Source organism: Myotis yumanensis, unplaced genomic scaffold, assembly GCF_028538775.1.
Source record: "Myotis yumanensis isolate MYYU_CA2020_CCGP unplaced genomic scaffold, mMyoYum1.0.hap1 SCAF_5, whole genome shotgun sequence".
In the NCBI taxonomy this organism is placed as follows: Eukaryota; Metazoa; Chordata; class Mammalia; order Chiroptera; family Vespertilionidae; genus Myotis; species Myotis yumanensis.
In genome coordinates, this window is record NW_027223756.1 from 101,561,826 (window position 1) to 101,589,308 (window position 27,483).

At 48.5% G+C, this 27,483-nt stretch overlaps 1 protein-coding gene and 1 pseudogene across 2 annotated transcripts in view; both read right to left on the bottom strand.

Annotated features, from left to right (window-relative positions):
* The window catches only part of INSR (insulin receptor), a 157,311-nt gene that overhangs the window by 18,643 nt on the left and 111,185 nt on the right, over positions 1 to 27,483 (bottom strand). The window contains exons 10-18 of one of the 2 annotated variants that reach the window (XM_070416729.1): positions 23,885 to 24,086; positions 16,829 to 17,100; positions 15,805 to 15,944; positions 9,351 to 9,510; positions 5,849 to 5,948; positions 3,977 to 4,044; positions 2,304 to 2,548; positions 685 to 795; positions 443 to 602 (exon numbers count right to left, since the gene is read on the bottom strand). In XM_070416729.1, coding sequence (XP_070272830.1) covers positions 443 to 602; positions 685 to 795; positions 2,304 to 2,548; positions 3,977 to 4,044; positions 5,849 to 5,948; positions 9,351 to 9,510; positions 15,805 to 15,944; positions 16,829 to 17,100; positions 23,885 to 24,086 — 1,458 coding nt within the window. Of the gene's footprint in view, positions 1 to 442; positions 603 to 684; positions 796 to 2,303; positions 2,549 to 3,976; positions 4,045 to 5,848; positions 5,952 to 9,350; positions 9,511 to 15,804; positions 15,945 to 16,828; positions 17,101 to 23,884; positions 24,087 to 27,483 lie in introns of both variants that reach the window. The other variant, XM_070416728.1, reaches the window with a different exon arrangement.
* On the bottom strand, positions 10,576 to 14,766 carry LOC139010075 (protein Mis18-beta pseudogene; annotated as a pseudogene).

The window sequence follows — 27,483 nt, forward strand, 5'->3', positions numbered from 1 at the left end:
AAGTTAACTTAAACGCAGGTGGGCACACGTGGCCAGTGGCTACTGTGCTAGACGGTGTGGATGAGGACTGCAAGCTCATGAGGGCAGAAAAGCCGGGGACTTGCTCAGTGGCTTGCACATACAGGGTACACTAACATTATTTAAAGAAGTGAGTGGGTGAGTTAGTAAACAAACGCAATTAAATCACAGGGTGGAACTTTGTAAAGTATACGATTGTCAAAACTAATATGAATGTAAAATGCAATTAAAAAATAAAAAAATTTAAAATTTAAAGTAAAGAAAAAGAACTTTTGGGAAAAAAAATTACAGTGTGGGGATCAGGGGCCCATCCCAAGCCTTGCCCCTTTGCACTGGAAAAGCTTTAACAACCCATGACAGACAATTACTTCTGAAACGGAACGTGACCTGGGCCATACATTCCCAAGCAGAAAGGCAGACAAACCTCCAATTTTGACGGTAAAATCGTGGGCGACCATGCAGTTTCGAGCTGCGAGGTCCCGGTGCACAAACTTCTTGGCGTTCAGGTATGCCATCCCGTCAGCAATCTCCGCTGCCATCTGAAACATCTCTTGCAGGGTCGGGGGAGGTCGGCCGGGGTTATTCTAAAGTCAAAACAGGAGGCTGTGCTCAGCGACACTGGGTCAGGGCCAGGAGGGAGTGCCCTGTGGAGCCCGGGCAGCTCACCTCGGCGTCAGGCCGCAGGGAACGCAGGTGGCTCTTCAGGTCTCCGTGAGTCATGAGCTCCATCACCACCAGCGTAGGCTGGCCTTTGGACACCACCCCAAGGAGGCGCACCTGCAGAGCAAGCATGTGGGGGGTTAGGGAGGTCTCGGGAGAGGGTCTATGGGAAGATTTCAACTCTCGGAGGCCTCCCTGTCTGGTCACACACAGCATCCTGCTCCCGGGTAAACCCTAGCCCAGGGGTGGGCAAACTTTTTGACTCGAGGGCCACAATGGGTTCTTAAACTGGACCGGAGGGCCGGAACAAAAGCATGGATGGAGTGTTTGTGTGAACTAATATAAATTCAAAGTAGACATCATTACATAAAAGGGTACAGTCTTTTTTTTTTTTTTTTTTAGGTTTATTCATTTCAAACGGGCCGGATCCGGCCCGCGGGCCGTAGTTTGCCCACGGCTGCCCTAGCCTGTCCGATCAAATGCCAGGGTCAACACCTGGGGAGGGAGAACAGGAGGGGAATTCAGAACTCCCAGTCTGGTGGGTGGCGCATTCCCACCATCAGACCTCTGCACAGCTGCTCCCTCTGCCTGAGGCTCTGTGCCCTCACATGTCCACGGGGCTGTCCCTATATCCTTTATGTCTTTGTCAAATCACCTTCCCCACTCCCGAATTCCCAACACCCCCCCCCCCGCCCCCGCCCTCCTCTGTGCCACAGGGGCACCTCCTAACAAGGGACCCAGTGGGTTGGAGCGCCCGCAATGCGGGGCTGGAAGCACCACAAGGGCAGAAGCTGACTCATCACAGACATGGGACGGGGCTGGGCACAGAGCGGGACTCTGCGAGGGCGCGTGGGGCGGAGACGAAGGGACTCGAGGTTCACGGAGAAACGAGGCAACGTGGAAGCAGAAGGCAGGAAGAGTGTGTGCCTGTGGGGGCGGGGCAGCGGGAAGGTGCACACTGTGTGCTTAAGGGTTAAAGAGGTGCTGAGAGGACGATTAGATGGAAGATTCCAGAAAGCACTCGGGCAGAAAGAGTTTGGTTCCAGGTGAGGTGGGACTGGAGAAGGGCTGGGGTGGGACAGGGTCCACACCAGCTGTCCTCGTGCTCTGTGCACAGGGGAGAGCAGCAGAGCGGAGAGGGAGAGGGAACCCACAGGCAGGTGATGATGGAAAGAAGTAAAAGGAAGGCGCGTCACTGGGAGAGGCGCTTGAGAGGGCTGCGAGGACCCGAGGAAGTGGTGCTTCTGCATGTCTTAGGCCTCCGTTCCTGGAGCTGCTACTCACAAGCTAACCTGCTGCTAAACTCAGCGCCAGGCCAAGTCATAAACATCCGGGAACAACACGGGCCAGTTTCCACCTCCCCCCCCATGGCATCTGCAACTAACCAGCCTGGTGACCGCCCCCGCTGCCCTTGCGGGGAGAATTACACCAGCAGTTTCTGCCTTTATAAATCCTGCCCTTCTTCCTTCTCTCTGGAGCGCAGTGTAGCTGTCACCTGAGTTTGGGTCTCTTGGGTTACAACTCTTTGCTCAAATCCATGCCTTTTATTCTCCATTACTGCCAGAACCTCTTCTCTAAGGAACAAAGGTAGCCTTTGTCTGCTCCCAGGGCACTTTGGGACTCACCACGTGATGGCAGGCGAAGCCTTTCATGACGGAGGCCTCGTTGAGAAACTCGATCCGCTCCCGCATGCTGGCCGACTCGTTGACTGTCTTCACCGCCACTCGAGTCTCTGCCTCGCCCTTGATGATGTCCTTGGCATTGCCCTCGTACACCATGCCGAAGGAGCCCTGCCCCAGCTCTCGCAGGAGCGTGATCTTCTCCCGAGGCACCTCCCACTCGTCCGGCACATACACAGAACATGGGAACACTACTCCTCACTTATCTACACAGTGTCTTCAGGGGACCCCCGCCACCTCCCACCCCAGCCCCCACAAATGTTCATTAAGTGACTTCTGTGATCCAGGACCTATGCCGAGCTGAGCCTGCATCCCATCCCATCTGTCTGATTCAGAGACCCACTGTCCACGGATGCCACTTCCCATCTAAGGCTGCTGTTTCTGCAAAGTGCCAAGGGGCTGGAGACCACCAGCCTGTGAAACGCAGACACGGAAGTGAGCCCACCCAGGACCACCGAGCGTCAGCTGGTCCACAGGCAGGTGCAGCCACGTGGGTGAAACCAGAACTGCCAGCCGAGCACAGCCCTGGGAGCAGACCTACCAAATTGTGAACTAACTAATGGTGGGTTTAAGCCACTGTTCGGGGGGGTTTATTATACAGCAAATGAATGCAGACAAATGCACGAAGGCTGGGTAAGAAAAGCCCGGTGGTCCCTGCCTTTCCCTGTGCCATCACGGTGACGGGCTAACTGTGTCCCTCCCCAAATTCATAGGTTGAACCCCTAACTCTGGGACTCAGAATGTGACTATATTTGGAAATAAGGTATTTAAAGAGAAAATCAACGTAACGTGAGGTCACAGGGTGGGCCTTAGTCCGACATGACTGGTGTCCTCACAAGAAGGAGATTAGGACGCAGGCACTCAGAGGGAAGACCATGTGTGGACACAGGGAGAGACAGCCATCTACACACCGAGGAGGGAAGACTCAGGAGAGGATAAGCACCTTCCTCCATGAGTCACCCGAGTCTGCACGTCTCATCAGAAATGATGGAAACGAACCTTGGCACCCAAAACACCGCCCGTCTCCCAAGCCCGTGTCCTGCTGGGCAATGGTGCTCATGCCTTGAAAGTCACTTTTTTACTTTTGCTGCATGAAGTAGTTTAGAAACTTGTCATGTAACAGGTGCCTTCCCCTGGGAAGGAACGGCCAGGCCTGTCTACAGCGGCCACTCATGCCTTTGGGACAATCAGGGAAAATATGTGTCAGACCTATGCTCCCCCCACCAGCATCACATCCATTCTCAGCAGCCAACAGTAGGTGTGTCCCTGGCACTCACACTGCCTCCAACCCACCCTCATGTCCCTGCTTCTTGTCCTCCTCACCCCGGCCACAATCTCCCATTTTGGCTCCCAATTCCCACCTCCCAGCTTGGGCACCAGGTTCAGACACTGCGTTCTCGTTCTGACCCTGAGCAAGCTCTGGCACAGTCCCCAAGCTCCACAGGCCCAGGTGGCCCCCAATGCGGTGTCTCTGCAGCAAGGGGCAGGTCTTCACTCAGTGAACAAGGGCTCGTCTCAGTCCCTTGGGGTGTCAACCCTTGACTTTCACCTGACAATGATGGCAAAGGAAACCGGACAGTAGGACTCTGGCCACCCACAGGGAGCAGGATAGTACTCACCATCGCTGGCACTGAGGTACTCAGGGTTTGAAGAAGCATAGAGTGGTCCCACCGGCCCATCTGACTGCCTGGACGAGAAAAAAGGGAGGCATCCCAGTTTGAGATTCTCGCGCGACTTCATGGATCGCTACAGGCCTCCCCAGTTTAAACAGCACCGTTATCAGCAGCATCTACCCACTAGTGCGGCTCTGTAGCCATCTCATCCCGGGTCACAAGAAACAACTGTCAATAAGTGCTGGCGGGTTGCTCAGTGGTTAGAGTGCTGGCCTGCACACCGAAGGGTCATGGGTTCGATTCCCGATCAAGGGCATGTACCTGGGCTGCAGGTTCGATGCCCAGCCCTAGGTGGGGTTCATGCAGGAGGCAGCCAATCGATGTGTCTCTTATATTGATGTTTCTCTCTCTCCCCTTCTCCCTGCCTCCTTTGCACTCTCTCTAAAAAATTAATGGGAAAAATATCCACGAGTGAGGATTAACTAACTAACTAACTAAACAAACAAACAAATAAAACAGACTTACAATTAAATAAATCATATTAAAAGCAAAGGTAATAACATTCAAAATTCACCACATCCTCATTATCATACTACATCTTACTATGATCAGTGCTCTTTTTAAAGAATACATATTTTTATTGATTTCAGAGAGGAAGAGGGAGATAGAAACATCAATGATGAGAGAGAATCATTGATTGGCCACCTCCTGCACACCCCTTACTCGAACCTGGGACCCTTCAGTCTGCAGACCAATGCTCTATCCACTGAGCCAAATTGGCTAGGGCTGATCAGTGCTCTTAAGGTCGTCTACATCATCTCATTTATTTACATTACTAGAGGCCCGGTGCATGAAATTCATGCGGGGGGGGGGGGGGGGGGAGACTCAGCCCGGCCTGCACCCTCTCCAATCCGGGACCCCTAAGGGGATGTCCGACTCCCAGTTCAGGCCTGATCCCTGTGGGCCTAAACCGGCAGTCGGATATCCCTCTCGCAATCCGGGGCCACTGGCTCCTAACTGCTCACCTGCCTTCCTGCCTGATTGCCCCTAACCGTCCTCCTCTGCCAGCCTGATTGCCCCTAACTGCCCCCTCCCCCCGCCAGCCTCATCGCCCCTAACTGCCCTCCCCTGCTGGCCTGATTGCCCCTAACCGCCTCTGCCTTGGACCCTGCCACCATGGCTTTGTCCGGAAGGAGAACTGACTGGAAGGAGGGCTGGATGACCGAAGATGTCCGGTCGACCTGGTCTAATTAGCACATTACCCTTTTATTAGTATAGATTCTATATGTATAGCAGAGATACTATACAATAGTGAGCAACTGCACATCCCTTCCCAACTCTGCACTCAGTGACATCATGTCTGTAGCTTGAAATTAAGAAAGTGACAGAAAAAATGTTAATAATGCAGATTAAACTTAAATGTGTCATCTGTAGCCATGATGCCGTAAATGACACAAAATAGTGAGAAAATATTATTTAAAAATTATTATCTGATTCTGCAAAGTCACTCCTGTGAACATATATGTCTTATTTCAATTTTATCCTACTCTTTAACATAAACAAAATATCAATCAACATTCATGAACACTTGTTTATCAATTGCAACCATAGGCTGGCTATAGATACAAAGGTTCAGAAAAAACAATCAATGAAAACATTTGGTGAGGGAATTTACGATAAACCCGCATTGTATATTGTATTACGGCCATTATCTGTAAATTGCAAGCTACACATTCTTGAGATCAGCAAAATTTATAACAAACTCAGATACAGCTGTATTTATATCTATATCTATATCTACATCTACATCTACATCTATCTATATATCAGCTTAATTTTTCTGGAAAGCCGACTGTTCAGCATCCCCACTGCCCTCACCTCTTCCTCAGGAACAGGTAAATACTTCCAATCACAACACTGAAGAGGAAGACAAAGATGAGGGGGCCGATGATGATTTTTGCAATATTGGAGGGGACGTCTACTGAAATAGAGTAAGAAAACACATGTTTCATATCAAAACGTGTTCACATCAAAAAATCACAATCACAAGTGTAACAGTGGCCACACACACTTGTCCCCCATTTTCTTTTTGTCCCCGAGCCTCTCCCTGCTGGTGTCCGAGGCCCCGGTTCCCAGCAGTCCTGAAACACCATCTGGCTCCTTGGGGCTGGGCAGGGCTCAGAGGGCCGCAATCCGGAAGCACACCCTGCCGCCCGCCTATCTTCCCGCCCAGGGCCAGCTTCCTCACCATGCAACCCAGGCGCCACCCAGGCCCACTCTCCGGAGGGCCATGCTCTGGGTTGAATATTCCATGGCCATCATCTTGAAAGTTTTAATTCTTAAACCAGGGTACTGCATTTTCATTTTGCACTGAGCCTCGCAAATTAAACAGCCTGTCCTGATTCCAAACAGCAGCTCTGGCGGATGAAAAATCCACCAGGAAGTGTTCTCTGTGTGCTGGGTAGTCCTGCCACTTCTCACTCGACGGCTGGCCCATGGACCTTGGTGGATGACCTTGTTGCCAGGAAGAGCACCAGGCGGGATCAAGTGCATTTTCCCCAAAGAACCTCTTTTAAACCAGCTGAAGAAATGCTATGTGGCCTTTATTTTTTAAATTTGCATATAAGGCCAAGTTGTCAGAACTTGTAAACAGGCCCATCTACTCAGTCTCTTCCAAGCCAAGGAAAAAATGGGTTGGGAGAAGTCAGAGAAGGAACCTGGTCATTTGGGTCCTTCAACAATAGCAGTTCACTGTTTGAAGTCTCTGTGTGGTGACCTTATTTAATCGCCCCGTGCGGCAAGGTGGGAGGTGCTCTGCCTGCCAGCCAACAGACTGGGAAACGGGCTCGGGAGGAGAGGGGCCTTGCCCAAAGCCCCAGAACCGACCCACAGGGCAGCATGCGTTTGACCCAGGCCATCGGAGTAAGCTCTGACCAACGTCCCATCCTGCCTTCGGTGGCCAGCTCCACCCTGAGATATCTTGCCCTCCCGCACCTCGCACCTCCGTAGCTGACAGCAAACTCAGTGCGTGTGCGGTGGCTTCTGGCCGGCTGAGTCTCCACAGATGTTTGGGGATTGAATGTGACATGAGACATAGAAATGGCCTGCTTCTGTGCAGTTGTCATGCAGTTAAATATCCCTCCTCCCCTCCCTTTTCCCTAAGGAGCAGGAAAGCTGGAGGCTAACGAGGGGTTAGGACTCAGCCTGTCTCAGCAGAATCTGAGAGTCTGAAAGGAACCCTTGCTCTGGGTCGTGCAAGAGCAGGTCATCCCCTGAGCGTGAGCACCTACTTACATTTTACACCCTGGTGCCTTGCTCTCTCCGTTATAGGATGTGAATTTCTTTAAAAAGTATAGTTGACCTTTGAACATGCGTTTGAACTGTGTGGTCGCACTTATACATAGACTTTTTTTTCAATAAATACACACAGTATTGTAAATGTATTTCTCTTCCTTATGATTTTCTTAACATTTTCTTTCCTCTAGCTCACTTTATTATAAGAATACAGTATGATATACATATATTGTTATATATAAGTAGTTAAGTTTTTGGGGAGTTGAAAGTTATACAAGGATTTTCAATGGCACAGGAGGGTCCATACCCCTCACCTCTGTGCTACTCAAGGGTCACCTGTAATCTAAGTGTAGCACTTAACGGTCCAGATGTTTGGCTATTGTAAGCAACACGGTACGGAATTTCTGTGAACACGTTTCTGTCTTAGACAGCTGTTTCCTTCCTGTACATTTCTAGGGCCCAAGCTGTGGGCTCAGAGAGCGAGATCCCTGCTAAGACTTCTCATGCACGTTATTAAAACATGTTAGTACTCACCGCCCATAGAACAATTCCATGTGCCTGAGCTCTTGGACAACACCAATTATTGTAATTATAAAATAAAGAAACCAATAACAACTTTGCCAATTTGATAACTTGAAAATTACAACTTGTTGTAATTTGCATTTTTTCTTTTTTAGTGTGATTTTGAGAGAATATGGACTTTTTTGTTATGTTTTCTATTTATTTTTAAATGGGATATCTATGCTCTTTGTTTATTTTTATGTTAGGACATCTATCTTTTCCTCACCCTTGAACAACACAAGGGTGAGTGGTACTGAAACCCCCTCCCACAGCTGAAAATCTGCATTCATCTTTTGACTCCCCCAAAACTCAAATCTAACAGCCTCCTTCCGGATAACATAAACAGATGAGTAACACATATTTTGTAAGCTATTGGTATTATATACTGTATTCTCACAATAAAATAAGCTAGAGAAGAGAAAATGTCATTAAGAAAAACATAAAGGATAATACACTTATTTATTTTTAAAAATTTGTATATACGTGGACCCACACTGTTCAAACGCATGGAGTCAACCATATATTCATTTTATATTAAGGACATTAACTCTGTCAATGATGCTACAAACATTTTTGCCACTCTGATGTTCTCCTTTGCATTTTATTCATGGTGTCCCTGGTTCTTAAGAGGCAGATTCCAAATCGTTGGTATCCTAAGGAGTAGAGTGTCGGTTATTGATGAGCCTCTTGGAACACACCAGAACTTATGCTAAGAGGTGGGATGACTCAGGATGGGGCTGGTCACCGGAAGAGCAAGCCTGTGAGGGGAGGGTGAGACCTTCAGCCCGCCTGACCTCGAGAGAGGAGGGAGGCTCGAGACTCGGTGCTTCGATCAATCACACCTAGATAATGAAACCCCCAGGAGAACTCCGACGGCAAAGCTCAGAGGATGAATACGTGGATGTCGGGAGGGTGACATGACGGCTCCTACTCAATGGAGAGGACACGGCAGCCCTGTGTCCAGGACCTGCCGGCCCTGGTCCTGGCTGTCTCCTCGTTTGGGTGCTGCTGACTTACCCTTCACAATACCCTGTGTTTGTACTTACAGCACTTCCCTGAGCTCTGTGAGCCACTCTAGCAAAGGGTCTAATAGGAAAGGGTCGAGAACCCCGAATTTGTGGCCAGTTGGTCAGAAGGGCAGGTGGCCTGGAGAATCCCTAAACTTGCATCTGCCATCTAGGTGAGAGCAGTCTTGTTGAAAACTGTGCTCTTAACCTTGTGGGTTCTGTGCTAATTCCAGTGGCAGCGCCAGAATCACAGTGCAAGACACTCAGTTGGTGTCAAAAATCTCATCCTAGTCCTGACCCTGACCACAACCATCCCAGCAAGAATCACCCCACTTTCCATACTCCCACCACGCCAGGTACGTGAAATTCCAGCCAGCCAAGCAGAGGCCACACCCCACCCCTGCCCACCCAGGTCCCGCTCCCCCTGGTCTACAATCTCCCGACTATTCCCAGAAATGTTCTGCTGTTCCCAGCAGCAAGCACAGCCCCAACTAGTCTCAGTCACCGAGCAGACTCACAGTAGTTTGTCACATAGAAATAGGTGGCTTCTGTCCAGGAACCATTGCCCGCCAGGGAGGTGGCCCGGACTCGCACGCTGTAATTCCCGGGCGACAGCCCGCGCAGCCTGCAGCCCCGCTCCAAGGCGAAGTGCCTGCGGGACACACAGAGGTGCAGCTCCTGGAAGACAGGAGGAGACACGAGTGTCGGGTTGAGCTCCGTATGTGCGGGAGCGCCCAGCCTGGGTGGGAATGTCATGGACAAGATCTGCTCAGGAATGACACACAAGGAGTTAAGGCTCAATCAGTGCAACATGCAAGAAACTTGGAGGCTTCTGGAACTGTAGAACCTTAGCTCTACCGGAACACAGGTTACTGTGGTTGATAACAGCCACTCTTCCTAAACCACAGCCAAACATCTGACCTAGATTATTTCATGTAATTCTTACAACAACCCCATGGCTTAGCTCTCCTTAGAGACGAGGAAAGTGAGGCTTAGGGGAAAGTCGGAACTTCTGCTGTAAAGGGCCAGAGAGTAAATATTTTCAGCTTCAACGGGGAAGATGGTCATTGCCACCAACTCAACGCCGCCGCCACAAGCAGCCAGAGACAAATCCCAACCTGCAGCATCTGCAATCAAACACAGTGGAGGCACCACACAATACTATTCTTCTGTCCATTTTATTACAACCATTTAAGATGTGGAAGCATTTCCTAGCCCACAAGTTGTACAAAACCAGGCATATAAAAATAGTTTGCCCACCGTGACTGAGGATGTGAAATGATTAGTCAAAGATCTTATAGCTGGTGAACGGCAGGGCTGGCCTTTCAACCCCAAACTTTTTGGCTCCAAAACTTCTTGCTCCCACTGTGGGATAGTTTTTGTTTGTTTTTTTGTTTTGTTTCTTTGAGAAAATGCAGAATATAAAACCTTTATTGCTTAACTGAAATGTTAATTCTTGGTTACAACTATTCATATAACTGCTCCATGTAGGAATCACAGTAGTCAACATTAAGTACAATTTTATTACCATACTAGAGGCCCAGGGCACAAAATTCGTGCACTGGGGGGGTGGGGGGGTGGGGCGGGGAGTCCCCCTCAGCCCAGCCTGCACTCTCTCGCAGTCCAGGACCGCTCGCTCCTTACCGCCCGCCTGCTCGCTGCTCCTTAGCGCTGCCGCAGAGGCAGGAGAGGCTCCTGCCACCGCTGCTGCGCTCGCCAGTCATGAGCCTGGCTTCTGGCTGAGCGGTGCTCCCGCGTTTAGCGTCTGCTCCCTGGTGGTCAGTGCATGTCATAGCGACTGGTCGTCCCACCAGTCGTTCCTCCATTTGGTCGATTTGCATATTAGTCTTTTATTATATAGGATATCTCTTAAGATAAGATCATTCATGGCACGTTGCCCCTTAATCCCTAAATATGCGGTTAAAGTGTTTTCAGAAATGACTATGAAACTGATAAGAAAGCTAAAATAATTTCTGAAGTCAAATAGCTATGACTCTGGCCAGAGAGCTCCTCAATTTCTCATCTTCTATAAACAGCTTCACAAATCATTTGAAAATCAGCCTAGATGTAAACATAATAAACCACATTTCCTGTCCATTCTTGAAGTTGATCTTTCTTAAGAAATGGTCGAACAGCACCTGTCTTTGAAGATGGCAGTGAGGCCTGACCCTGATGCCCAAGCTCTGGCTCTGGATCAGTTTTCTGCGTTGGACGGGTCAGGAGTCACCTCCTTCCGCATCTTCATCAGGGAACTTAAGTGAGTGTGCGTTAATATTCCCTTCTCTTTTAGCATTCCATTTTGTCACTGGACAGGCAGAAGTGACCTTTCAATGCAGCCAGGGCAGCATGGGTAGAAAACAGATGGAAACCAATGGGAATCCCCCAGGAACTACAGAATAAAAGGTTTAAGTGCTGCCCTTGAGTAAACCTTCAACGCCAACAAGGAAGGAAGCTTCCAAACCAACATTATTTGTAACCCTGGAGAAGATGACGCCCGAGGGCCCGGGCGAGGTGCACCGAGCTGGCGAGCACAGAGCACAGCGCGGCACCACGTGCACTGGACACCGCGCACACGCGGCCGGATGGCGGCTCCCATCCCCAGCCCCTCGAAGCCCAGCGGCGAGGACCCCTTCGCCACCTGCGTGTCCCACTCCATGGAAGTCGTAGAGGAGGATCCGTCAATTGTCTTCGCACCATGCCCACTGTGGGATATTTCCACCAGACCTCCAGACGTCCCAGAGGGCAGGAAAGAAGGAGCCCCTGTCCCCTAAATCACATTTCCAGCTCCCCACTGCGCCTCCTGGCCTCTGCCTCACCAGAACCAAACGGAAACATGGCTTGATGTCTTAACAAGTTTAAATTCTCCTCCCTTCCTGACCGTTGTTACCTTTCTTCTACTTCATTTAGAAAGGCGGGGATCTACCTAGATGTCTGATGAGAGAGAAGGTGAGCATATACACCCCAGTGGGAAACAGCCAACTAGAGAGTAACCCAGAGCTTATTAGGAAAGGCAGGAGGCTCACAGGGCCAAGTTTTGAAAACTTTCCAAACAACTCCGAGCTCACAGTGCGTGCAGAGAACTGAGAGCAAGTTAGGAGAGCAAGAACTGAGAGCTCCCGTGCCCATCATGTGACAACAGCAACCAGAAAACAAACCGGCTGTAGGCGAGGCTGGGAGCTCTAGTCCAAAGGTTCTTACAAGGATGAGTCACCAAGCAGAAAGCGACAAACAAGTAAACATAGAAGCCAAAGGTAGCAACTATCCAGGACAAGGGGACATGCAACCTCCAACCTCAGTCATTTGCCCCAGATGCTTCAGGGGTGGGGACTGAGAAGGGAGCATGATGGAAGGAACTAGAACTTGATAGTCTCCCCACAGACACCATAAAAAAAAAAAAAAAAGAAGCCAGTGAGAGTTTTGTAAAGCTGGCAAAGCCATAGTGGTGCAAAACATTTTTAACTTTTATCAAAGCGATGCTAGACAAAAACTAAGATAGATGTTGGAGGCCATCGACAAGTCGTGGCTATGAACAGGCTTTTTAAGAAGTTCCAGTAACTGCTCACTCTCTCCTAACCCCCCTCCCCCACTCCCCACCGCGCCCCCATCCCTCTGTTCCCCTGCAAGTTGAAAAGGGCTGGTCTGTCTGGGATCGGGGCCAGGGCAAAGGAGGATGGGGATTCATGATGGGGATCCCACTGCTGACCCATGGGCTTCAGGAACGGCAGAGGCAGGCCAGCCCACGGCAGCTGGAGGACACAGGAGTGGGCCCAATGCCAACAGGGCAACCAGGGACCGAGGGGTTCCTAGGACGTAGGACTTCGTCTCAAGCCTGAAAAATTCCAGGCAGGTGGGGCAGAGTTGGTCACAGCGGCAGGAATACAATCAAGACAGTCTGCAGCATAACCTCTTGTCACTCACTGCAGAGTCCATATTCTCCTCCTGCTTCCAACAACACCCCAAACTTCCTCTGGTAGCTGTACCTCCCCTTGAGTGTCTCCTGCCTCCCACCCTCAACCCCACCCGGGCTCCAGGGCTCGAAGAGTCCCATTGGTCAGGGAAGGGCACAGAACTAGACCCAAACGAGCCATCACCGAAATGCAAATCAAGACCACAGTGAGGCAGCGCCGCACACCCACTGGCACGGCTCCAATAAGGCAGACCCGGACCGGCCGGCCAGGACGCACAGAAATCACAGCCCGCATACGCTGCTGGTGGGCACAGAGAAGGGTGCAGCTGCTTTGGGAGAGCCTGGCATTTCCTTCAACGTTAAATGTCGAGTTACCATGTGACCCAGGAATTCCACTCCGAGGCATGCACCCAAGAGAACTGAAACATATGCCCACACAAAAACGTGTACGTGCGTGTTCATAGCAGCATGATTCCTAAGAGCCAAAAGGTGGAAATAACCCAAATGTTCATCAACAGATGAGCTGATAAACAAAACGTGGCCTCTTTATACAATGGAGTAGTGTTTAGTCATAACAAGGAATGAATTACTGATACAAGCTACAATGTGGATGAACTTTGAAGACGTTATGCTAATGAAAAAGCCAGAGACAAAAGGCTACATGTTCTATGATCCATTCATATGAACGCCCAGGTCAGTCAGATTCACAGAGGCAGAGAGTGGACAAGTGGTTGCCAGGAACTGAAGAGAGAGGAGGCGGAGAAGATTGGGGTGATGGCGGGGGAGGGGGAGGTTTCTTCTGGAGGTCATGAACATATCCTGAAACCGGCTGTGGTAAGTGTTGTACCAGTCTGTAAGTGTACTGGAAACCATTACATTGTACATGTTAAATGGGTGTGTTTCACGGTAGGCGAATGTATCTTAATAAGGCTGTTATTAAAAAACCCTCATGACCCGGCCCCAGCCGGGTGGCATAGTTGGTTGGAGCATTGTTCTGTCCACCAATTCCCTGTATGTGCACTTAGGCTGCAGGTTCAATTCCAAGTTGGGGAGCATACAGGAGGTAATCTCTCTTTCTCTCACTCCCTCACCTCCTTTCTCTCTCTCTCTAAAAAATAAATAAATAAATAAATATCAATAAACAGCTCCTCAGGTGAGGACTGAAAAATAACCCTCATCCCCATCCGCACACAGCACTCCCCTGGTCATGCTGGGACACCAATGATCTCGCTTCTGGTAGGCTTGGCGCTGAGCGGATATGAGACTTGATACCACAGAACCAAAGAAGGACAGCTAAGAGCTGCTGGGCTCACTGCAAGGACACTTACAACACAGCTGGTACAAAGGAATTCTGGGTCCAGCCATGTCTGAACTCCTTAAACTGTTCGGTTAGGGAATGAATTAGCTTCCCTTCTGCCATAAGCTAGTTTGATGGTGGGGGGTGGGGGCGCTGGAGTGGGGGAGTTCTTAACGCTGGTGGAAGACGAGGATCTAACACCCAGAGCCTGTAATCTCAGCCTCTACATTATACTGAACAAAGGTCTTCCCAAACACCCCTAAAAAAGGCTGCACATCCACCCACTTTATGGACATGCCCTGGTTTATGTGTCCATTTCCAACAGACATCCACCTCGTGCCTTGCACTTTTTGATGGTGATGAAAACATCATGAATAAAGTTTTACACTCCCCTCCAATTCCCAATTATTTCCTTAGGACACATGGGATTAATATATACAGAATAAGATAGTAATACATCTTACAATAATGACCCTCTATGAGTCATGCCTCCCTTTATGCAACCCTGAGAGGTCCCCTCCTACACTGAGCTGGGCTGGCCATTGTACTCGCAGATATACATTCTTCTTTGTTCCTTTTTACAACTCACTGCAGCCATAAGAACAGGCCTCAGGCCAGATTTGGACCACAGGCCATCGTTTGCTGATTGCAGTTTTAAATCACGGTCAAAGCTGAGTATTTGGGACCACATAGGGAGGCCCACCTCACCTTTCTGGCTCGGGGAAGCCATGCTGTGCCCACCTGGTTACAGGATCGCCAACATTCCAAGACACTGGACAGTTTTGTTATAACCTCTGTAAGGTGCTGGCCAACGATGGCCCACAGGCTAAATCTGACCCACTGCTTGTTTTTCTAAATAAAGTTTTATTGGCACACACTACGCCCACTCATTTACGTATCATGTATATGGTGGCTTTCAAGCTACAATGGCAGAGTTGAATATTTGCAACAGAGACTGTCTGGCTACAAAGCCAGACACATTGACTATCTGGCCCTTTACAGAAAAAAGCTGCCCACCCCTGGATTAGGACACCAGGTAGGCTTGGGTTTGAATCCTGACTCTGTTCTTACTAGGATGACCGTGGACACAACTGAAATTCTGGAAGCCTCCGTATGAAGCTCATTTTGTTAGTCTGAGGATTTATTGCCTTTCATCGAACCCAAGAGGCATTTCATCTTCACATCTGACATTTCTGAAACTGGGACGCACCCTGGAGACCACAGCTGGGGGTGGCAGTGTCTTCCTGCTTCTTAGCGGCTCATAAAAATAACGGGGCCTCTCATGGCATCTTAGACGCAATAAATGAGATGCAGGCAAAGAGCTTAGCATGCGCAGGGCACACAGTGAGCCCTCGGGTAGCTTAGCTGCTTTTCAGTTCTTAGATCCCATGTCTTGTGCATCTTGGCGCTCACCCACCACCCTGCAGAGCGTCTGGTAGTAAAGACAGGCACCCAGCAAACAGTCACTTATTAAAGTTCTCAGTTATCTGTTCCCAGAATCAGGTAACTCTCACTAAAGTGAGACGAGTCTCCTGTCATGTCAGGACGGACACAAATGCAGGCAGCCACCATTCAACTCGTAGGCAGAGCTAAAAGGCAACATGAGAAGCTGCTGAACGCAGTCTGTGGACAGGCATCTCTGACCGTCTCCCTGGAAAGGTATGTAGCAAAGCATCTAACGAGAGAAGCATTTGGGCCAGAATTTAAGAACAGGAAGGAGGCACCAATGACAGCCTTGCAGGTTCATGCCCAGGGCCCAGGGTCTTACCTCATCTCCGTATCGTCGATAGCTCACTTCATACAGCACAATCAGACCGTTCGGATGCTTTGGCTCCTGCCACATCAAATGAACGATGTTGTTCTCGAAGATTTCATGGGTCACGGGGCCAACAATGTCATCTGCCTTGGCTGTAAGGGGCAGTGGTTAGAGGCAGGGACCTGATCCCTGGATTGAATCCCACCTCCACCACTTACCAGCTATTGATTGTGAGCTGGTTACATAACTCTCCTAGGTTCCATTTCCCTCGCTGGAGAATGAACATGTAAAACTCACCTTAAAGAGCTGTCCACACATCTACGCCTGTCTGTCTGTCACTGGTTCTGTTACTCTGGAGAACCCAGACTAATTCTAGAAGCCTCAATACCATATATATTTCTTAATTTTTTTTCTTATGGTTTGTGTGTATTTTCTAATGTTGATATAATGGCTCTGCATGACTAGTGTAACTGAAAATAAGCAAGGCAACATGGATGGACCTTGCAGGCAGTAGGCTAAGAAATAGGTCAGACAGAAAGACAAGTACTGAATGACTGAAAAAGCAGAACTCCTAGAAACAGAGTAGATTGGTGGCTACCAGGGGCTGGGGGAGGCGAAGTGGGGAGATGTTGTTCAAAGGGTACAAACTTGCAGTTGTAAGATGAATAATTCCTAGGTAGCTCATGTACAGCACGGTGACTATAGTTAAACATACTGTACTGTGTGCCTGAAAGTTGCTAAGAGAGAACTTAAATGTTCACCACAAAGAAGGACTGGGAATAATGTGACGTGATGGAGGTGTTGGCTGATGGTAGGGGGGCAGATGCCGTAAAGTCACAGGGCATACAGGACGGGGTCAGATCACCACCTTGTAAACTGTGTTACAGGAACTTACACGATGTTATATGTCAATCGTTTCTCAATACAGCTGGGAAAAGCTAAAAATAAATAAAAAGTTCTGAGGGCAGATCAGTTAAGAGGTAGGGCCCCTCCTTGGTCAGCGTGTGTATCCCGGCCCCGTGGTGTGCCTGCCCACCTTCGGGCATGGTCCTGGCGCTGATGTAGGCCGCCACGCTGCACCTCTCCTCGGGGAAATCCTGGTTGCAAGCCTGCAGCTCGATGCGGTAGCCAGTGAAGTGGCGCAGGCCCGAGATGACCAGTGACTCCTTGTTCACCACCTTCTCGAAGGGCCGCGGCTCCTCCGAGCTTGCGGGCACGATGGTTGAGGTGTTGGGGAAACCCAGAGCTGTGGGCTCAGCCATCGTCATGTTCCCTTCGTCACCAAGGGCCCTGCGTTTTCTCAACGACCTGTTGGGACATCAGGACACAAAGGGTCATACAATCACCATCTTTAAACAAATGCTGCTGGCGAGTAAGGGGCTTAGAATAAAGAACCGGAGCAGGGGATGTGAGGGAGCAGGTGAATTAAAATGGAAATGGCCAGGAATTACAACAGAGCCAGAGCCGCTTGCAAGATGCCTTTCGAAGCCTCAGAAGGAGGGGGCAGGCCCACGGAGAGGGCGCGGGGCCATCGCTGTAGACGTGCCACGATGTTTTCCTCAACCTGCTCGATGTCAGGTTTTCATTTTGCAGAGTAACAGACCACCCAGGGTGAGTGTTCAAAATATGATGCCAAAAGCCTGTAAGAATCAAGCGGACTGAAGGGTCCCAGGTTTGATTCTGGTCAAGAGCACATGCCCGGGTTGTGGGCTTGATCCCCAGTAGGGAGCGTGCAGGAGGGAGCCAATCAGTGGTTCTCTCTCATCATAGATGTTTCAATCTCTCCCTCCCTCTCTGAAATCAATAAAAGTATATTTAAAAAAACAAAAACAAACAAAAAAGACATACTAACTAGAACAGAATTTACATTTTTTCTTTTTCAATGTGAAACGAGGTTTTTCCTCATTACAAAAGTAGCACATGCTCATTGCAGAAAAGTTGGAAAACTAAAATATTCCAATTTATGCATAAGCCATAATTTACTTAACCATCCTCCTATATTTTTAAAATGAGTGTTTTTCCAATTCTTTTTGGTATTACAAATATTGCTTTGACCATTGTCTCATTGTCTTATTTGATCCTAAAAGTAGATTCCTCGAGGAGAAGTCACTAGGTTACGCTTAATACATTGGGCTAAATTTCTATCTGGACCTTAGATGGACTGTGGTCTCGCCGCGGCCCATGAGGCCTGATGTCCGGTGGTTACTGGCCGCATTAGGTAACACTGAGTGAGGTCAGTGGGGCTCCCTTTTCCTTTCTTTGTTTTTCAGATTTTCAACCTAAGGTATTTTTTTGAAGCATCACTCTGCTGCTTTATTTGCATCTCTTTGTACTGCTGAGTGAGAACTTTTCTTCCCTTTATTGCTTCTTTTGTGTTTCTCTAGGGAACTGTCCACCTTACCCTATTTTTCCACATCCTCGCTCCCGTGTTGTTCATTCACTTAAGATATTAATCTTTACACATTGTGTTGCATGATTTCTTCTTGTTTGCCAGCAAACTTTTTTAAATGACCCGAAATAGTCTTTCCCATTTAACTGTAAAATGTTGTATCTCAGCCAGTTTTTAAATTTTTTCTTTACAGTAACTGTACATGGGGTTACTTAGGTTTTATGGCAATTATGAAAGAGATCTTTCCCCTTGTTTTGTATACTAATTATTGCTCGTATAGCCACAGGCTTTAGTTTATTTATATTGTCCCTACCTTCCCATCCTCTCGTGCTAAGAGTTTCATAGCTGATTTCCTTGGGTTTTCAAGGAACACACCAGTAAACAGGTCAGCATACTTTTATCATAAGTGCTAGAGAGTGAATATTTTGGGTTTTGTGGGATATACGGCTTTTATCACAACTACTCAACCTTCCATGGCCTTCAGCCACTGTAGCTTGAAAGCAGCCATGGACACAATGGAAACGAATGGTTGTGGCTACATTCCTCATAAAACTTCTCCAACACACAGGTAGCTGGGTCCTGGGCTAGCATTTGTCCAGCCTTACACTAAAATATCTGCAAATATCCATTCTTTTAAATTCTAATTTCTGTTTTGTGTCTATCTGCACTAGCTAGATACCCAGAGAAATGTTAATTAGTAATCATGACATTGGACGCCTCCTAATTCTAACAGGAACAGTTTTAAGAATGATGTTCGCCGAAACCGGTTTGGCTCAGTGGATAGAGCGTCGGCCTGCGGACTGAGGGGTCCCTGGTTCGATTCCGGTCAAGGGCATGTACCTGGGTTGCGTGCACATCCCCAGTGGGGAGTGTGCAGGAGGCAGCTGATCGGTGTTTCTCTCTCATCGATGTTTCTAACTCTCTGTCTCTCTCCCTTCCTCTCTGTAAAAAATCAATAAAATATATTAAAAAAAAAAAAGAATGATGTTAGCTTGGTTATTGGTTACATCTAGGCAGTATTTATCTTGTTGCCTCCCCCGCCTAAATTAAAGTATTTTTAACATTATCTAATGAATTATATGATATTCCTTACTGGGCCTCTTGGAACTAGATTACATTGTTCATATCGCTGGATCTTAAATCATCCTTGCACTTCTGAGACAAACAGTATTGCCAACAGTGTTTTATTTAGGACATTTGGACCTAAAGTCCCATATATTAGCTGGTCCTGGGGTTTTCTTTCAATGTCGCATCTTTGTCAGGTTCTGCTAAGAGGTGTTATGTTAGTTTCAGAAGTAAGCGGGGTAGGTTTCCATAGGTTTCTATGCTCGGGAAATGCTTCCATATTATAGGAAGTTGTTGCTCTTTCAAAGTCTCAAAGATCTTCTCTGTAACACTCTGGGCCCAGGGCCTGTTTTTTGTTGTGTGTGTTTTTTTTAAACTTAATTGACACCTTTTCTTAGTCTTTTTCAGAGTTATTAGAATATTTAATTTTTCTACTTCTTGAATCAATTCAGATGAGTTAAAATTTCCCACCTCACTGAAAGCTACCAATTTCATAACACAGGATTGTCAATGGAATGCAACATATTAAAATCTTCCTTAGGTCCTAGTTTTATGGCACCTTCTTTACTTCTAATTATTTTTGTGTTTTTCCCTATGATTTTATTTACAAGTTTAGCCATATTGATTTCCCCTCCCTCCCTAATACATTTATATTTTTACATTTTTATTTTGTACTTAATCTCTGAAACAATGTATGTCTGCTGACTGGCATCAAAGCCCAGCTTTGCAATATTCTACAAGCTCAGGTATGTGTTTCGCGTTCCCGTATTTTTCAAACAGACTTTAGTGAAAGTTTCTATTTCTGCTTTGACCCAATAGTTATCTAAGTAACTGACCTTTTTTTTTTTTTTTTTTGAGAGAGAGAGAAAAGAACGGAGAGGGTGAGAGAGAAACATTGATGTGAGAGAGAAACACCGATCCAGCACAGGCCCGACCGAGAGATCAAATCCGTAACCGGTTATGTGCCCTGACCAGGAATTGAATCTGTGACCTTTCTGTGCATGGGACGATGCTCCAACCAACTGAGTCAAACCAACCAGAGCTAAATAGTTGATTTTTAATTACCAGGAAGTAGACTTTTCTGCTCAAACTTTTAGTTTTTTGTTACTGCACTGTGGTCACAAGATGTGTGGTCAGGAAACAAACCCTACTTTAGGTTTACTCACTATGATTTTCATTGTGGTCTTTTTGTATGAAAAGACCAATGGTTTCCTCAGATAGAAACCAAGGATATATTCATCTTAGCAAGATTCAAACCTTCCTGTATAGCTACAAGTGGGCCTTGAAAATAGTGCCAAGACGCTGAGTCCTCATGAATAACTGAGGAATTGATATCTCAACAACTGAGAACATAAGATGATCTCCTCAAAGAGGCAAAATACGTATATGCCCAAAGGATTATATCCAAAAAGACCACAAATTGGTCATGAAAGACCTCCATGATCAAACATCAACTGATCCTTCCACTTCCTACATACACAGCATTTTATTGTCCCACAGCTCACACTAGACCTGGTTCTCAACCAGGGTGATTCTGCCCACTGTCCCAGAACCAGGGGGACACTGGGCCCATCTGAAGGCATTTTTGGTTATCACTATTTGGAGGACGGGTTGCGCTACTGGCATTAGTGAATGGAGACCAGGGCAGTCCCTACAAATGAGAACAATCTGGTCCCAAGTGGCAACAGAGCTGAGATCCAGAAACCCTGGTCTGGCCCAAAGCCTCAAAATTCTAGACCTTTCTTTTCTATAAGATTATATTCCAAATTGCCACTAGAGGGAAGATTGGGGCCACACAGATGCCTGAACATAAACAAACAAACAAACAAGCAAACGAACGAACGAAAGAACAAATACACACTCTGCTTAAAGAATCAAATCATCAGGGTGAGTGAACCAAGTGGGTGAAGTGGGTCAAAAGGTACAAACTTCCAGTTAGAAAATAAATACTGCCTGGGGTGTAAAGGCACAAAACGGTGACCATAGTTAATAACGCTGTATTGCATATTTGGAAGCTGAGAGAGTAGATCTTAAAAGTTCTCATCATAAGAACTTTTGTGACTGTGAACTTTTTGTGACTAAAGAAATGTGTGACTAAGTGAGATGTTCAATAGACTTATTGTGATTACCATTTGGTAATATATATAAATAGCAAATCATTATGCTGTACACCTGAACTGATATAATGTTGTATGTCAGTTATATCTCAATAAAATTAAATTAAAAATCCCACGGCATGGCCCCACCCTGCCTTTTCCAGTCTTGCCTCCTATTCCTCACAAGAGCCCTTAATTCGTCCCACCAGCTCGCCTTCCCATGTTCTGTCTGCCCATCCTCACCTCCTGGACAACACTGCATCTAAAAGAACAAAGGAAGTTCATTCAAAGGGAAGCATGCCTTACTGTCTTCAGTGGAATCCAGTGGCATGGCACACCTGGCTCTCACCTATTGTCTCACACTTGTCACCCCCAATAAAAAGGTTCTGCTTCCAGCCCCATCTGGTTTGTCTCAGTGGATAGAGCATCAGCCCGTGGGCTGAAGGGTCCCAGGGTTGATTCCCATTAAGAGCACATACCCCGGTTGCAGGCTGGATCCCCAGCCTTGGTTGGGGCTCACATGGGAGGCAACCAATTGATGTGTCTCTCTCACATCGATGTTTCTCTCTCTGCGTCTCTCCCCCTCCCTTCCACTCTCTCTAAAAATCAGGGGGAAAATATCTTTGGGTGAGGATTAAAGAAGTAATAAAAAAATGTTCTGTTTCCAGGTCAGTCCTCCCCACTACCTGCCGCACATAGACACCAGGCTCCGCTCTGCATACACAGAGGATACGCGTTCGGTGAGTGGATGCGGGGGGACGTGTGGCATCTGGGAGGTGCCCAGAAAGAAGCCCCTTGATCCTAGGTTTAGTAAGTGTGTTAGTGAAGATTTCCCCCCACATTCTTGCCCAGATCCCACTTCAGGGTGAAGGCGTTTGAGGTGTGAACTGGTGAAGTGCCCAGTCTTGGCAGAGTGGCCCTTCACATGCATCAAGCCACAGAAGCCCTGGGTCGTGGAGGCGGCACAGCACGCTCTCCGCTCTGCCTACTCCACGGGCCCTGTGCTGAGCGGCCGCCAGGGGCCACCTGGGTGTCCCACGGGTGAGTCGTGCCTACTGTCCTCAGCACCTGGGCCTGAACAGATTTTTCTGTGAAAACAAAACCAACCACTTTGAGTACAGACAGACCTTTTGCTTCTAACACCCTGGAAGCCACATTCTGTCCAGCAGCCCCAAGGTGCCTGCCCCCGGGCCACGTTCCCATCACCTGAACCACATCTTCCCCCACAGACGTGGAGAACTCAGCACAAGAGAGAAAAAAAGCAGAGAAAACCCCCGGGCCGTGGCCCTCGGAGGTCCCCTTGGATGCCATTTCCCCGAGTCCAGCAGCGTTCGTGCTTAGTGGGCAAAACAGTAGCTGCCTCAATGCTTCTGTGCCATTTAGTGCTCTTTTGGCCTCAGGGCCATGGGAGGAAAATGCAAGACAACAAAAAGGAAGAGGAGTTACGTGCTGATGGGTCTGAGGAAACCTAGCCTACTGGATGGGGAGTGATGGTGGGGGCTCAAGAAGACACGTTTTAGAAGCTTGTTTTATCCCAATGTAAGCCTTTTGGGGTTCGGTCCACTTTGGAAATGGCCAATGGTATCAGACGTTCTGGGCAGCTGGCTGCTGAAGTCTTTAAGGGTGAAGAGGCGAGGTCAAGGGGAAAAAGGCAGGAGGTGCCTTGTACATCTGCTGGGGGAACTTGGGGCAAGTCCTCGTCGGCTCAGAAACGCAGGCTTTGGACCCATGTCCGGGAGGGGTACCTGCTTCAGGGGGTGACTGTGAAGACTAATGAACTAATACGATGCAGACGGCGCTGCAGGCTGCACAGGGGAGAGGCAGGGAGCCTGCTCCCCGTGCTGCAGCGCACAGGACGGCCCCACCACAAACAACGATCTGGTTCCAAACGCCGCCAGTGCCAAGATGGAGACTCCCTGTGTGACTCAGGCGTCTCGTGACCCTCGCAGATGGGAACGTGCTATCTCCATTCTAGAGATGAGTAAACTGAGGCACCGACCAAGGTCTGCTTGTAGAGAAGTGAAGATGAATGAAAAGCCTAGTCGTTTTTACCGCAAGCCCTCTCGGTAGATCAAATGTACACCAGCAAGTCCCTCCGCGTACTAACGGAAAACACAGCATATTTAAATAGAAGTCTCCGGGTCTGAAGATGCTGTGCAAAGTCCCAGAAGGATAAGAAGCTGACAGAGGATTTTAAAAGAGAGAATGCTCTGAGCTTGAGACTTGGTGATAAACCAGGCCTGGCTGGCAGGCATCTCTCAGGATTGGCATCTATAACCTTACAAAGTTTGTCTCAGAACCTGGAAGGGCAGGGGAGGCGGGACAAAGAGCCCCGGAGATGTCGGGAGGCAGAGGATGGGCCTTTTAAACTCCCCCCGCTTTGATGAGTACTTGCTCTTCCTAGTGAGTTCCTGTTGAAATCACAAGATCTCTCCCTGCATCCGGGGAAGAGGCCCCGCGCGGACTCTGCGCACTCTCAGGTCCCCACTTCATCTTATCCCCGAGGCCACGACCCCCAACCCCGAGCCAGTGAGCCCCTGACCTGGGCATGAAGACCACATTGTGCAGGTAATTCTCAAACGTCTTCCTGAACGAGGACTCCTCCAGCTCCTTCAGAATCTGAGAGTCCGTCTTCGGGCAGGAGCAGCACTCGCCGGCAGCCTCGTCGTACTCGCTCTGGTTGTGCTTCTGGGAACCCTCCAACTCAGATGGGGGGGACCAGGTCCGGGAGGGCAGCTTCAACCCTACAGAAAGGCAGAGCAGGTGGACTCAAATCTCCACACACACACACACACAGCAAAGAGGACCTGCTCAGAGGGCTGGGCACACAGGACAGAGCTCAGGGCTGGGGTCTCAGTTCAAGTCCTACCGTGAAGAGTAAGACCTTTCTCAGGGGCTCAGCCAGTGCCAGCTGAGAAGATGCATGTCAACTGTTCCAGACACTGTCTGATACCATATCCCCATGGGACTGGATATTGAAGGTAACCAGCTTGTCCCTGCCCCCATGAAACTTCTATGCACAGAAGCTTCAGAACACACAATAAACTAATAATAAACGCGCCATGGCTCAGATGGCAGGGTCAAAAGAGAGGTGTCTGGGGTGGTCTCAGAGCCAGTGACTGCTGAGCAGTCCTGAATGAAGCACAGGAATGAGCCATCCACGGATCCTGGTGTAAAGCAGTTCTGACTGAGCACAAGCACGTGCAAAGGCCCAAAGCAGGAATTTCCTTGGCACGTCAAAGACACCAAGGACACCATGCAGCGAGAAGATGTGCGAGAGGATGGTGGGAGGTAGGATTAGAAAAGAACAGGGGAGCCAAGTCACCACTGAATGAATGAATGAATCAATCAATCAAGTGCATAAGTAGATAGACCAGAGGGCAGAGCAGAATTCTACCAGGAATTCTGAGGGGCCCGGCTTAGAGACCCGATGATTACACTAAGCCATCAAGTTGTACAGCACAAATAAAAGAACCTACAGCTCATTCAGGAACCCAGGAGTGGGTTGGAGCAGTGGCTCTCACCCGGGGGTGATGCTGCACAACTGGACACTGGGCAAGGTCAGGAGCCATTTCTGGTTGTCAGGCTGGTGGTGGGGGGACTCCTGGCATCTAGAGGGCAGGGGGCAGGGACATCCTAGAAAGCACAGGACAGCCTCACCCTAGAGAATTAACCGGCCCTAAAAGTCAACACAGCTGAGGTAGAGAAACCCTGGACTACAGACATGAGGGGAGATTGGGAAGAAAATCCTATATAATAAAGCAGTGATGTGCAAATTAACCCTCACGCCCTCACAAGATGGCTACCTATGACCAGGCAGGCGGGGGCGGGGGGGAGGTGGGGGGGAGTTGGGGGCCACTAGGTCCACAGGGGGGGCAGTTAGAGGCGATCAGGCCAGCAGAGGGGTGCGCTTGGGGGCCACCAGGCTGGCGGGGGGGGGGAGGGGGGCAGTTGGGGGCGATCAGGCTGACAGGGGGGCAGTGAGGGGCAACTAGGCCGGCGGGGGGAGGGGGTCAGCTGGGGGCTACCAGGCCAGCAGCGGGGGACAGTTAGGGGTGACCAGAAAGGCAGGCAGGTGAGCGATTAGGAGCCAGTGGTCCAGAATTGTGAGAGGGATGTCCGACTGCCGGTTTAGGCCCCCGATACTGGGCCTAAACCGGCAGTCAGACATCCCCTGAGGGGCCCTGGATTGGAGAGGGTGGTGCAGGCTGGGCTGAGGGAACCCCCCACCCTCCGTGCACGAATTTCATGCACCGGGTCTCTAGTTTTAAAATAAGCTTAGAAAAGGGAATGAAAAAAACAAAACAACTTCTCATTGGAGCAGTGTTAATAATACAAAGCTGTTTTCTGTCTTGACCCCTGAGTCCAATCGCACAGCCACACTCTGGTACAACCTTGAGAATGCACACTCCTCCTTACGGGCAAAATTCAGGACAGTCCCTTTGAGTCCCCTTTCCTGCTACCAGCCTTCCATGCTGCTAGTGTCTCCTGAGCAAAGGAAGCTCCATCCTTCCTCTCCGCTTCAATGCATCCCATGGACAATGAGCTCTAAGTACCTTTCTGTGAATGGTGGGTATCCCCTCGGAAGCCCAAGTACTCACACAGCTTTAAAACCTGCAGGGGACTCTTAAAAATGCTTCTTATGTTTATTAATAGACATGGAATAACCTGGCTGGGTAACTGTTAGAGGGCCAGTCATGGCACTATGGGCAGGAAAAAACTGGATTTCCTTAGTGGCGGGGTGGGGGTGGGTTCCTGACAATTTTCTGGAGGGGCAGGGACTTTTGATCAGGCGCAGGCTGACACCTGTTCCCTTTCCAGCACGCACTCATGACACGTGGTGTCCCATGGTTTTCTGTGACTTTGAAGCATGATGACACACCCAGGACAGCCCAATGTATAGAGACCGAGAGGAGAATGTGGGAGCCAGGGGCTGGGGGAGGGACCTGAGGAGTTCGTGTTTAATGGAGACAGTGTCAGTTCGGGAAGGTGAGAAAGTTCTGGAGATGGAGGGTGGTGATGGTTGCTCAACAGTGTGAATGCAGTTAATGCTACTGAACTGACATTTAACATGGTTAGGAGAGTAAATTTTATGTTATGTGTATTTTACCACAATAAAAAGCCACATAGTTGATCAGACTGTGTTGTATAATTTAAATATGCTAAGAGAGTTAACATATGTTCTAAATGTTCTCACCAAAAAGAAAAAAAGGTCAATGTGTGAGGTGATGGATGTTAATTAAGCAGATGGGAGGAGCCCTTTCACAATGTGTGTGTGTGTGTGTGTGTGTGTGTGTGTGTATCAAATCAACACAATGTACACTTTAAATATCATACAATTTAATTGTCAATTATACCTCAAAAAGCAAAAAAAAACACAACACTAGTGGTACTAATAGGAAGCTACTACTGGTTATGGTTAGTATATTTATTTATATTGTGTTAGTAAGTTTATATATTTGTGCTTGCATTGGGTTTTTAAAATTATGGTAAAATACACATAACATAAAACTTACCATCTTAATCATTTTTAAGAGTAGAGTTCAGCAGCATTAGTACATTCACATTATCATGTAATCATCACCACCCTCCATCTCCAGAACTTTCTCACCTTCCCAACTGAAACTCTGTTTCCATTAAACACGAAGCCCCTCCCCTCCGGCTCCCCGGCCCCTGGCTCCTGCACCTACTCCGTCTCTATGGATCTGGCTCCTCTAGGGACCTCCTACGAGTGGAATCGTACACCATCTGTCCTTAGAAAGTTCCTTTTAATTATATAAACTTTGGGATCATTAGAAATCAAACCCCATTTAAATAGTCACAATTGTAATGATATATTTAGACTTCCAGAATAAAAAGTAAAATGAATTAAATAATTAAAGTTGTTGCTCTTAAAAAAAGAAAAAAAAAAGAAAAAAGGAGAGCTTTGACTGCCCTGCTGCCGGGTTCAGCTGCTCGAATGCAGGGCCAACAGCTCGCAGCTGAGCCCACGGCTGCTTGCTCTCGAGTTATATAAAGCAGTCGAGGAGATAAATAATGTTTGCAACCCGTGGCTCAGGCAGGGAATGAGGTCACAGGCACACATATAGCCCATGACCCTACCCCTGGGACAGCTCCCAGAGACCCTCTGGCCTTTTGCCC